At 29.1% G+C, this 14,645-nt stretch overlaps 1 protein-coding gene across 1 annotated transcript in view; it reads right to left on the bottom strand.

The window, feature by feature from the left end:
- Positions 1 to 8,268: 8,268 nt before the first annotated feature.
- Positions 8,269 to 14,645, bottom strand: part of foxo (forkhead box, sub-group O) — a 38,567-nt gene continuing 32,190 nt past the window's right edge. The window contains exons 3-5 of the mRNA XM_015513244.2: positions 13,349 to 13,673; positions 12,730 to 13,045; positions 8,269 to 10,126 (exon numbers count right to left, since the gene is read on the bottom strand). Coding sequence (XP_015368730.1) covers positions 12,734 to 13,045; positions 13,349 to 13,673 — 637 coding nt within the window. The 3' untranslated portion in view covers positions 8,269 to 10,126; positions 12,730 to 12,733. The remainder of the gene's footprint in view (positions 10,127 to 12,729; positions 13,046 to 13,348; positions 13,674 to 14,645) is intronic.

Here is a 14,645-nt window from a genome sequence, read left to right as displayed (position 1 = left end):
GTTCAAGTTCTAGTTCAGAAGTTCATAATTTTTAAAATGATCAAATATTATAAAAAGTTACTAAAGAAAATGGTTTAAAAAAATAAAAATTGCAATTTATGTCTGTATAGTGCAAATGTGCAATAGAATTATAACTAAGTACATGTAAAAAGTTAAAAGAATGTTATAAATAATAAATATAAAAATATTTATAATACTATTTAGTATTTATTCATAATGGACTATTATTTATATATAATCAGTAAGGACTTGTGTGTATGTACTTATAAACACTAATATGTAATTTAATACAAATACAAATATAATCATAAAGTTAATGTTAAATCGTGTGTATTGTATGCAGTACGGTGTGAAGTGATATAGGGCACACGCCTGCAGTACAATAGACACACTTGCGCAACAATTATACCCAAACATATTTTGTGGTTATCTAAACACCGGCACACCGGGTCACCGACTATGTAAATACACCATCACGAATCAATTTATATAACCATATACAGTATAATATCGGACTTAGAACAAGATTTAACGGTATGCAGCTCCATGTCCTCGGTCAGGTGTCTCTACGGTCGTATAGAGACATATGAAATTGCGTCCATTCCGACAAGAAATTAGTGAATAATATAGGTAAATTGTGCATCTCTATAACCCTTACCCTTAACGCTCAAACTCAAAACTCGTTCCATTACTGCCTTATGCAAAATAACATTATAATAACGCACTTGGAGATACTTGATCGTATACATCGAGACTCGAGACTGGAAATTTCGTCACAATGCTAAATGCAATTATATAACGCAACATTTGCGGAAGTGAATTCGAAAAATCCTCCGGTAAGACGGTGTTTATTACTTCACTGGAATTTTCTGATGAATGCCTCAAATTCCTGACTTACTCAGTGTGATGATTTCCCCCCCCCCCCCCAGCAGTGTGTTGATGATATTTATTTAAAATACACCATAGTATTAATAACAAAGTCTACTAAAATAACAATTAACTATTACCTACAGAAGACAAAATTATTACTCTGTCGGAACGGACACCTTAACGCATAAAATTTAGGTACATATTGACGGTTAGAACGTTTAGGTCAAATTATGCGAAATATCCACCCAGCAAGATAAAATTAAAACTTTGGCACTTTGGCTGTGATCAATAATTCGATAATGATAACTATACTCATTTAAAAATCCAATACAATTTCAGGGGGGGGCTAATGTTTATAACATACATGTAAGACGTTGAGGCTCCGCCTCCACCAACACCCTATAATACTTTGGCATCCAAAAACACTAATATAATTATTGTTATATGAAATTTTTTTTTTTTTTAATCTTTAATTTGAAACAAATTTTATTTGTATACATTTTATAGACGCTTTCATATCTCCAAATTTTAAATCACTTCAACCATAAACACAAACAATAATTTATTATTTTCTAACAATAAATAAAAACATAATAACCATGTCATATTAAGAGATTTGTCTATGCATACGAATTTTACTACACATTTTACTTGTTATCTAATACAAACGATAAATATATACCTAAATACTTAGTTACCTACTTGTATAATTGACACCCGTCCTAGTAAGTATTCTCCTACCACTTATGACTCTCATACTTCCGATGTTCTAATCAAATTACTGTATTCAAAGTCTATAAATTTAAAAAAAGTAATCAATATATAAGTAGGTACTTTAATACTTTTTTCAACTGAGAGATATGAAAACATTATACACATGTATAGGATAATAAATAAGTAGTTATATTTTTATTTTCCGAAAAACGAAGTTATAAATTTTCTGTTTATAATTCTATAATAAATTCTGTTAATACTCGGTATTATAACCATTGGTATAACTTGTTAATTATTGTATGATTTATATATTATATTAATTAATAATTATTAATGATATCTAATATTTGATATTTCCAACTATTATTATCTTCACAAATTAGAATTTATTTTAAATAATTGGTTTTAGAAAAAAAATGTACTTAATGTAATTATAAAACTAATAAAACTAATAATACATTAAATATCAAATTATTAGAACATCAAAAGTATAAGAGGTCGCCGGACACATAACTGAACTTAAGTGGCGGGGGAATACTATTTCTTGGCGGTCGTCAACTAAACTAGTGCCAATATCTATTTATTTATTTTTAATTCAACAAAAAATTCTAATTCAAAACACTTTAAGATACTTTTCCAATAAATATTAAATGGTAAATTAGTATACAAATTTTAAAGACGTATTTTCGACAAATAAATTGTATGATTATTGTGAGTAGAAATGTCGACTTATTTTATAAATCTACGTAATTACATTTACACTCAAAGTATTCTTACTTGACATGCAACTCCACAAATGACAAATAAAAACAATAAAAAATATAAGAATTTAAGACTTAAAAGATTGCATGGTACATATAGGTGATAGGTAGTATAATAAGGGTTAATGCACGATCAAATTTACCATAGAAATTAAATATTTCATACATGGAATGATGGAATATAATATAAATACATAATATTAATTAGATTATCGTTATAATTTTCCCATATTATAATGAACGAATGAGAGATATTCCAGATGGATAGTTAATATTAACCGAAACTTAATAGTACGAGTATATGGGAGATTATATAGTATCAGAATAAAGTGTTTTCAACGCCTATAGACCCCGAATGCATTGATAATACTTTGCAATTTTGTGAGTAGGTGAAACTTACGCTGTGTAAGTTACCATTTTATTTTCACTAAGAACAAATGTAATGATTGATATACAATTCGTATTTTAATTACAAAATATTATGTATTTAACATCTGTAATTGGATAGGAACGCGGTACACTAATATGATTCATATTATACTCAAATTGTTAATAGTCATTACCTCTGCAGCAGTATTGTAATTATATTATATGTCTATTATTTTTATCAATGGCAAAATATCTTATCAATTTAATATCAGTTGGTATATCCCTTTTTAATTTTTCTAAAATTATTATTGTTGACGTGAAAAATAAAATAATAGGCATAGTAACTTCAATAACAACAGAATACTCATAGAATTACACATTTAAATGGCAGTAGTTACCAGCACGAAAAATGCATTTACCATATAATTAGGTTATTCAATGTCGTGTTATACCGCTGGCAGAGCGGGTGATAACATCCTGGAAAATGCATAATTTATTATTTTTTATCAATATTATAATGACACATTGATGCCACACGCAGTGTGGGACAAGGAATTTAATAATAATTTACCTCACAATATAAATAGGCCGTTCACTGTCAACTGTAATAAAGTATATATGTATATAACATACGGGTAATACTTGTAGCTTTAGGAGTGCATGACGTCGTACAAAATTATTTAATACAAAACTTAAATTAAATTTGGAATAATTCAATATAATATAAAAAAATGTCCTCTTTGATGTATGCATAATTTTACCTGTGTATTTAAAAAAAATATGGCTTGGGATAACGAACAATAAGTCGATATTTATTTAGGAAAACGTAACATTAAGGGTGGCTAGGGGTAACTTTTATGATGGAAAAAAAATGTTAAACAATTGTATAGGTAGGCATGACTGCATGAGCGAACATTTAAAATTCAACAGTATACATTAAATTATGAGTATTATAATATAAATCGTACAAATTACTTGAGATTTGAATATTAAGTTGGATTAACCTGTCAGTTGCCGACTATTTATACGTAAAAGTAAGAATAAAACTGTACACTACAGCCAAAGTTATTGTGACATATTTGTGGAAAATATTAAATTTAAATACCTACACGGTTATTACATATACGTAATTATCATCGGTAACCGAGTTTTTTATTACATTGACAGATTTCTTTTTTTGTTGGCGATCGATCCGTTATAAGGAGGTTTTATACTGAAATCAATTAGCGATGTTTTATATTATTAATAAAATGTAGTTTCCCATTCAAAACAGTGGTGCAATAACACCAGACACGAGCCCAAAACGGAAAATAGTATTCATCAAGAAATTCTGATGGCCACCCACATATCATCGGCCACGACGGCCCTCACGAGCATACACAAGGGCGCAGGGTGCAGCGTGCATTTCACGACGTACGACGGTATAGGATTTGTTGACCCAACCGAAAAAAAAAAACCATACCGATAAATCAGAATATTATTTCGTTGTAGATGAGACGGCTAGTCGAAAAACCTACAAAAATGTAACGCCGCTTATTTGATTATATACATTTATACTTTCGGTATAACTACACAGCGCGTCCGCAATATAATCAATATGGAAATGGAAAATTTCAATTTCCTCAAAAATAATTTTTCTCTGATATAATGATATTATTTTAACTTCGCTGAAGCATTTAAACATATCTATTTATTATAATCTTAACGTTTCTGTAATGACAAACTATTTATTTTTGTTTTTAAATACATTTTATCATTATACAATTATATGAACTTCATAAGAGATGGTTAAGAAAATCTCCACTGCTGTGTTTATTATTGTCTTTGTGTACACGAAATAATAATGTCACCAACTATTCCTGTTGAAATCGATAGATTTGTTGAAAATGTGATTTTTTTTAAATCTACGACAAATACCTACTTCAATATTGGATTATTTACTCTTTCGGAGTATTGTCCTGATGATAATTTTTGATTGAAATATAATAAAAATTAGTACATATATTATCATAAATTTAATACAAATTGTGATACTTCAATCCAAGTACATAGCCCATGGTCATATGCTAAAAATCAGAGTACCTATATGGGCTAAAATCTCCAAAATATGATTTGCACTACAGTGGCATGGACTGTCTACAGTCACGAATCTTGTCCAAACTCAGACTAAAGAGGAGCTTGGCACATGGTCACGGGGCTCATTTATTTTTAGAACCCATCTTTATTGTCAAAATATATTTAATATTTTAATGTGTTCATGTTTTCAAAAAAATAAAGTATAAAAACAAAAAATAAAAATCTATCACGAGAAATTACTTAATGATGATAAATATTAAATTTAAATTCTAATAATTGATAACAATACGATGACATTTATAAAATGCGAGTTGTGAACTACGTTGTACACATAGCTTATAATAGTCTTCACCAGTGGCGTATTTACAGGTGGGAGATACAGAGGATCAATTACATTACTCGTAATAATTAGATGATTATTATTTAAAATACCTATTATCATTTTTTTTTTTTTTTTTTTATCAATAATTGATTAAATTTGTAAGAATAAAACCGCCGAGCGCTGCTAGTCAGACGGGCTAGATTTTTATTATTCCCAATAATAGAAAGTAACATTTTATGCTTGCAGACTGCAGTTCAGTCTTGTAAAATTGTTAAGTATTCGAATAAATGTAATAATATGAATATGTATTCAAATACTTTTTTTAGATTCTGAGCCAGGGTGGCTGCTTTTATCAAGCCTTTTCATGTATTATATTATTATCTCAGCTAATATTCTTATTATACCCATGAGGTACAGATTGTGTAGGTATATAATAATAAAGAAAAAAAAAATTCTGAGCGGACCGATGAATGTATTGATTTTACAATGATCTGTGTTTTTTTATTTTTTAACTTTTTTGTGTCTGTCATCACGTTTTAGGATAGTAAAAATGCTTAGATTTTCTTCAACAGTACCTATCTTTTCTGATAAGAAAGTGAACCTATATGGTACTTTGGGGGGTCAAAAGTAAAAATTTCCCAGTAGTTTTCAAAAGCGCCGTGAAAAACAGATGAAAAATTAAGGAAAAAACGGGAATTTCTACGCAAACTCGATTTCGGTTTTTGGTGTAATTCTAAAAAAAAATATCCGTAGATACATGCAATTTTCATTGGTTGTTTATAATAACACATTCTATATTTGATACAATTTTCAAAATATTTTGACTTGTTTTGAGCTGTTTACGGATTTACTTAGTTTCCAACTTTTTTAGGTTTTTTTTTTTTGAATGTCAATAAAACTTTATTTGTTGGGTAAAAAAGCTTGAAAATTTAATACAATTCTTCTTATATATTGTTACAATAGTGGTTGAAAAATATTAAAAATCCTTAGTTACGGTTTTTTTTTATAACCATTTAAAGTTCAAATCTTGACAAAATACGGAAAAAACACGAAAATTAGCAAATTATTTTGTGTTAGAAAATTCATAAAAAATGTTCTTTTTGAATCTAACATTTGAAAATTTAATATAAGATTCTTCATAAGTACACCTAATTTTATCAAAAAAAAAAACTTTACCGGAAAGTCAAATTAAATTTTTATGAGCATTTGAAGTTCATATTTTGTATCTTCTATTGTAATAACATGATTAACATGATTTTGGTTTAATAAAACATTTAATCTCAAGTAATGTTTTGTATTATACCTAATTTTGGCAAACGTAGAATGTATATTTAATATTAATAAGCTTTCATAATTCCTGGAAACTTGGGGGGGCGTAGCTCCCCTCAAGTTAGTAATTATCATAAAAAGTCATATCCCCCCCCCCATGACAAAAACCTAAATACGCCACTGGTCTTCACTATCTATGATTGTACACGTGGTAATTTAGTACAAATGTATGTACACTCATTTAGTCTTAAGAATGTAATGAACTAATTTCTTTGAAATTTTAGTTGAAAGGGATCCCACCCAGGACATCTACCAACAAAACGCCAAGTAAACGGTGTCTGAGGGCCCAATTTTGCTCTTTAATATAGACTTGGTATCGTGTGCCTATGAAAATGTTCCTATTTCTTACTAAATTACATAAATTTTTACGAGAGATTGTCAATAATAAATTTAATAAATCAGTACTACTATAATATATTATTATATAATATATTATTAGTTATTACTTATTACTATAAATATTATGATAAATAAACTCGTACCAATCACATTGTATATATTTGCTTGTGGTCTACATACGTCATACAGTACTGAGTTTATTAAAAACATTTCAATAGTTGGCTAAAATCACACTCTAATTAATATGATTAATGATTATATTTAATTTTTGTTATTTTGTAGTTTTTCGAAGACACTACAAAGAAATTCGAAAAATGACTTTCACATTTTCCGAAGTATTATTTGTTTGATTACCATTCTACTAAAGTGCTGTTTAGAGCTTTTAACTACCCCAATGGTTGTAAAGTAAAATAGCAAATCCAATAAATTTAACACTCTACTCAGAATCTAAAATAGTCAATTTTTGTAAGACGCTTACAATTAATAATCGATGCATTATCACTTATCATCAATTATTAATTGGCGCACTTCACGTTATTTTTAAAAATGCAATCCGTAATAAAAATCATCAAAATAAATGGATTTATATCCCAGTTCTGAGTAGAATACCAAAAACGTCAGTCGATGATTTTCAACATGAAACTGACATGACTCGAAATAGGTACAAATTTCTTAAAAAAAAACAAAAAAAAAATTGCTTAAAAAGGAATAATAATAATTACTTAATAAATTTATTAATTTTAATCAATCAACCTATACTTTTGGTTATGTTAATATTAATTATAATTATTTTATTTTATAACACATATTTTAGACAAGGAAACAGTTAATAAATAAGAAATATATCAATATTCATCATAATTATTGTTTGAAGCAAGAAATATTTCACAAAAACATTAAAAAAATGTCTAATAAAAATATTAACGATAATTATTTATCAATAATCTAACCAAAGAAAACCATCAATAAAGAAAGTTAGTGTTTGTTTTCCCTAATATTATAAAATTGTGAAGGTAAGTTCTGACAATTATTTATAAAAATAAAACTTATAACAATATATGCATACATATATATGTATATAATATATTATAATGCTGAAATATTTCACGCATTTCAAATATTTTATGAAATTTTTCATTATTTTAAACTTATGAAATTTTCAAATACTAATTATAATGATTTTATCATCAAATTGAATTATTAAATGAATTGTGTGGTATAAACGCCACATACTACCACAGATTAAATCAAGATTTAATTAATCTGTGATACTACTAGTAATATATATAATGATAAGATACAATTTTAATTCAACCACAATTTTAATTTTAAAAATATTAAGTATATTATATAATTACAATAAACAGTATGTAAATTTGTTACCAATATGTAAAAAAATTGCTGTAAACAAATCATAAAGGCAGTTTGCTTTATTATTTATGAACATTTACACTATTTTATGAAAAGTTAAATACATAAGAAATGAAATAAAAAACAGTAGTCAAATATATTCAAATTATCTGTAAATCCGTAACAATAAATAATCCGTATTAAATTGACACATTAAAAAGAAGCAACATCAGTAAATTTACATTTCAAATACATTTTTGTATTTACATTTGTTGTTTTTAGTAGATAATAAATAATAAAGTAATAAACATAATTCATATAATAATAATAATATAATAATAATCAATTATTAAAAGTTAGAGTTGCTAAAACAAATTTATTCTATTTATCACTTCAATAGCGCCTATAGAAAAAAAATCATCATCTTATACCTTGTACAATATAATTCCCCAAAATAAGTTTATCACATTTATTTAAGCACACTAAACATTTTTTATACACATTGAGCTTGTACGGATAACAACAATTTTGTGCAAAAAAAAAAAACAAACAAACTTCTACACTTTTTTGTCATACATACAAATTAAGTTATTTTTTAAAACCATTTACCTTAACATTTATATACAATGTGTATTATTAATTAATATTAATATGTATAAGTTCAAATATATGTATATACTATATATGTAATATGTATACGTATATATATTCAAATTTAAACACAAAAGCTACTCATATTTGAAATTGTTATTAATTATTTTTTTTGTTTTGGAGGTATATCTTTTTGAGATCAAAGGCACTGGCATATTCATTCAAATGAGTTAAATGAACAAAAAATATAAGTATAAGTATGTATGTATATGTATATATATATATATATATATATATACATACAAATATTAACACACAAAGTATTTTTTGTTGCACAGTTATAAAAATAGTAAATACTTACACTGTCATGTGAAAATATGTTTATTAGAATATTTATGGCACAAAAATGTAAAATAATTTTGAGTTCTTTTAATTAATTATAATTTGTTTGATGAAAATAAACATTTTTACTAGCAAATACTTTTCATTGATATTTTTTTTATACACAATAAACAATAACAAAATAGTAATAATAATAATAATAGTAATAATAATTAAACAAAAATCCAATCATTTCAAAGACAATCAGTCTTTATTACTCAGCACTTTATAATAAGTGATAACATAAACAATATACTTATAAATTTATACAAAACACGCCCATATGTGACCATGCATGCCCGTTTATAATATATAAATATATGCCAGTTATAAATTATATTAAACGAGATTAACTTAAAGTAAGTATAAATATATGATTCTGAGTAAGTAAACGGAAATTGTCCTTGAAAAGCATACATAGTGTAGCCGACATTTTTGTTAATCAAACATGTATATCTACGAATAAATTAATAATAATGTGAATGTGGGCTACTAACATTTTTTTAAAACATTTTTTGCTGAGCAAACCTATTTACAATACTTAGTCTAAAGAGTTAACTTAAGATTTTTGATTAACACTTGGAATCGCTCAAGCTACAACAAGCTAACTTATTTTTTAATGAATAAATATTTAACATTGAGTTATCTAAAGAACAATATATAACTATTACATGAACTTTTAAAACTACAACAAATATTAGAGACTAATGTTAAAAAATAATATATTATATAAATGGGTTTATACAAATAATATATTTCCACATTTACATGTGATAAAATATAATGTTAACCTAGCATAGAAAATATGTGTATAGTAGAATGTATAAAATAGTTGTTATTTTAAAACGAACACATTTTTCTTTTCCTTTTATGTATATATAATTTAATAATAATATTTTATGTATTATTAATTATTATGATTATAACAATGAAAATTAACATAAATTATCTGGGACGACATAATTAAAACATTTGCATAGACTTGTCTTTAACTTTTCCCACAGAACTCGGATATTTCTTTCAACTAAAACAAAAAAAAATATATAAATAAATTAATAAATATGCAATTTAAAAAATTTGTTATTTTAAATTATAATGGTTAATAATAACAATAATATTATATAGTTTTACTAATAGATTAGGTTATTTGACGTTAGCATTATTCATCACATATCACTTAGTCTATTATTCATTTGTTTCAAGTAAAAACGAACACGATATTGTAACGCAGCTCTGTTAGCCATCCCCCCCCCCCCCCATTACCTCAATCACAAGAAGCAACTCACAGTAAATATTAAGAACGTGATGGAGAATAAATTTTGTCATACTCCTCCATCCACACCACTGTCAATCACAGTAAATGTTCAGTTTACGTCATGCAGATTCAGAAAATATGTCTTGTCTACCGAGAAGAAACAGCGTATAGATATTAAATTAGCAAGACGGCCATTAATAAATATAATAATAAAAATAATTTGCAACAAGAAATCTTAACGTTGTTCGGAATCTTATATTTACTATGCACTCTAATTAAAATAACTTACGTTAGAATAATGACTAAATTTTAGAGACTTTTGGTAGGTACTCGTTACTTCAAAATAATTTAAAACAAAAACTTTTAACGATGCTAAAATGATTATTTATGAGAATATTATAGCACAGTACATCTATCATATCTTTCTGATATTTGAATATATATGTGTACCTATAATAAACTGAACATGTGTAGAGTATATCGCAAACAGAAACAATGAAAACCACTAATGACGTTCAACAGATATAAAATAATATTATTATTAAACCACGTAATTTTTATGAGACATTCTTCTGGATTTCCAACAACAGACACGGACAGAGTCCACTAGTGATTACCTACGTCAAATTTACATTGTGAAAAACAATTGAATTCCTTATCAAGTTGACAGTGAATGAAGTACCTACCTGTTCAAATATTTAAATATGCTATTCGTGTAGAGAAAGATTATTAATTACAATTATATACGTACCTAATATTATTATTATTATTATTATTATTGTTATTACAATAATATAATGTAATATATCGTACACAGACAGCGGACGTCAACATTATACTAACGGTAAAATAGAAGGGAACATCAGCCACCTTTGAACTGTCGATTAATTCTAAATTCTTTAAAAATTAACGTCAATTAAAACGTCAATAAAATATCCACATTTTAATTGCATGATCCATAATCGCGGTGGTTATTTCCATAGAATATAAAACATTATTTATGTTTTCATATTGATTAAAACGAAAAAAAATGGGTTAAAATTATGATGGACCAATCATAAAGTAAGCGTGCTGTTAATACGATTTGAGTTACGGTTGAGACTTGGCTAGCACCACCAACGAACGCTGACAGCAAGACGGTGAGACGGCAAAGTAGTGGAGGCGACCACGGGTCGTAAAAATCCCGACACGAATTGGAAGTATTTTAATAACACAAGTGCACTGACCGACCTTTCGGAAACGAACGAGACGGCAAAGGGGCTATGTGTGAGTGAGAGGGAGAGGGGAAGAGAGAGATAGTGGTAATTGAAGTCCACGGCTTTGTTTCTCAAAGGCGCCATCGTAAAGATAAGAGAGGAACAAAGACCGTGAGGAAAGAACACGACCGGTAAAAGCAAAAAAAATCTTACATAATTTGTACCGGAAATAATATGTCACGGAGCTATATATATAAAAAAAAAGGAAAGAAAACTCAGTTGTTCTTTAAAAAAAAAATGAAACAAACAAATAAAATTGGGACCGAAAGTTCGAGTAGATTAGCTCGTCGCCGCGCTGGCGGGATTATAAATAATTGACATATACACAGAACGATTCTTGGTTTTTATTTTTTAGGGTATTCTCAAGGGTTTTTTTACTGAAATTGATTCATTAACGGATATATGTCAGTGCTCCAGTTACAACTGAATAACCAGAAACCGCTACTACGCCAAACTTTAATGAGAATAATGCATAAACACGAGATAACGAGACAGACGCTTAGTAATTTATCAAAAAAAAGTCATATTTTTTTTTCAAATTTCATCATCAGTGTTGCTATATACATAAGATCCACTCAACATACACATAAAGAAATGATTTCACGACATAACGGCGACGTGACTCCGCCTACACCGAAACGCTTCGATACACTGATAATATTAATCGAGGCGAAAAAAAAGGTATGCATCAAACACATGGGTGTGCTTATGTTCTAATAAATAATCACAAAATACGGTGACCGCTAACATGAAATATTGAAATGTAGGAAGAACATTATATTACACACCCTCACACACATTGATTTCTATCCGTTCTGATACATGCACAGCTTTATATTATGTTAATATTTTATATAGCATTACGATATAGAGGTAGATTACGAATTCATTTTAGAGTTGAGCCAACCAAAGCGCTCAGTGTATACAATATATGATATTAAACGGAAGAGGGATTTAAAAATACAAAAAGTTAAACCTATAAGCTTATAGTTTTCGACGAATTCGATATTGTTAACTTTTAGAACACTGCAATTAATGACAAATCGAAAATCATTCAACGCACCACCGAACATTAATTTTCAGAATATCAAACTATACACACACACACACACACACCTGTTCAATGGACCCAATGTTGTCCGGAAGTGAACGACGATTGGTCGTGACTGACGGATGACAATGTCTGTGTGGTGGATACCGACGGTTGCTGTTGTACCGGTGGATTGAAGTTGTTAAAGTCCAAGCAGCCGCCCAGACTGACTTCGTGGCTGATCACCTCATCCACGTTGCATTCGACCGGCGGAAATTTGTCCAAGTTTATGTTGAGCTCGTCGAATGACAGATGTGACGATCCCATTATTTGTCCGACCACGGTGGCGGACATGTTGTCATCCTGCTGGTCGTTCAACATGTTGTCGAACGATATACACTCCTGAGGAGAAGAAATATTAAGTTCCAACAGTCTACTCGTATTTGAAAGCTGATTTTATAATATTATCATAAAATGGATTTTGAACTTCAAAAGCTACAATTAGGATTTTTTGTTATAAAATTTAAAGTCAAAAACATCCAATATCATGGTAAAATCTGATCGTACCTATGTACACTAATATACCACATCAGTTGGTCATTATAAGTATAACATAAATAGGATATAGTAATGTAAACAATAATAGTGAAGTGACCAGTGGCCAATAATTGCCACTATAACAACGACGCTTCTCGTGGGGCGTACCTGTTTTATGTAAGTGTTCTCGAGCTGGTTGAGATTGAAACACGAACACCCTTGGTAACCGTGGATAGGACACGACTGGATCGACAAGCTACTGTACGGCGGCGGGGGTGGACGGTTGTCCAAGAACACGTCTCTGTAGCTTTCGAGCGTCTGCAGCGGCTGAGAGAGCCGAACGGTCTGTGCCAGCGTGCCGGCCAGCTGGTCGGCCTGGCCCTGTTCGGCCACCGAGTCCAGGCCATAGTCAGCAGTGAGCTGCTCGCTGAATATCGGTGACAGACGGCCAGTGGACGAAGCGTTCGACGAAGCCCGCGCTCTGAAGTCGGGACTGCAATGTTTAAGTATCCAAAGATTAATGATGCTAGTCACTATAATGTCTAACAGCAGTTTCAGTCATTAAACCAAACCAAATTGTTTAATTCGTTCCAAAATTGAACGAATGAAAACGAAATTCAAACACATTCTGTTTAAGAAAAAATTAGTATCGTTCATTATTTTATTGGATATTTAATCAATAGTAATCGTTTTTTGAATAATTTTGAAATCGATTTTAATAGTTTGGATTGGTTCATGCCCAGTTAAAAAATGTGAAAGATCGGTTCGGTTCGACCTAAAAAATCGAAGCACCTAACAACATCACTATAACCACTGAGACAACATTATAAAAAATGGTTGCCTTTACCAATAAATACATTTTTTTTCTCCATAATTATCGTCCCTTTTCCCGTTCCATAAATCAATTACCTATGAATATACATGACGAATGCATGACAATGGAGTTTAATATTTTCGACTGCAACTAATTACAATAAATTTTTAACGAAAAATAACGGTCAAATGACCCGTTCAACAACAGGCTTATAAAATAAACATAGTAAGGAAACTTACACAAACCGACACTTCGACGGTTAATCATTAAATATTAATAGAAGTCCACGATTATAGTTCGTTGAATAGTTTTCGTCGAACCACGTATAGAAAAGTGTAAAACACACGAATCGAACGAGCGCCGTCATTACAACCATTATACTTAATGTAATTTGTATTATACTTCCTACACAGGTCCAGTACGTATATAGCACACGACTGACATAGGCGAAAATAAGGGGTGGCGGGGGGGAGGCTGAGCCTCCCTAAACTTTGTATAGCCCCTCTCAAAAAACCAATGTCATAGGTACATACACCAAATTATAGGTGTCAATAAAGTGTCCAATGTATAAACTTGAGCTTCGGCCCCCCCCTCCAAATTTCAAACACTATTTGTGCACATGACGACCGATATGATGAATTTTACAAATCA

Source organism: Diuraphis noxia, unplaced genomic scaffold (genome assembly GCF_037042655.1).
Source record: "Diuraphis noxia isolate RWA-SAM2 unplaced genomic scaffold, SU_Dnox_SAM2 contig0002, whole genome shotgun sequence".
Taxonomy (NCBI): Eukaryota; Metazoa; Arthropoda; class Insecta; order Hemiptera; family Aphididae; genus Diuraphis; species Diuraphis noxia.
Note: the sequence above shows the minus strand (reverse complement) of the source record. Positions and strands in the feature narration are given on the sequence as shown.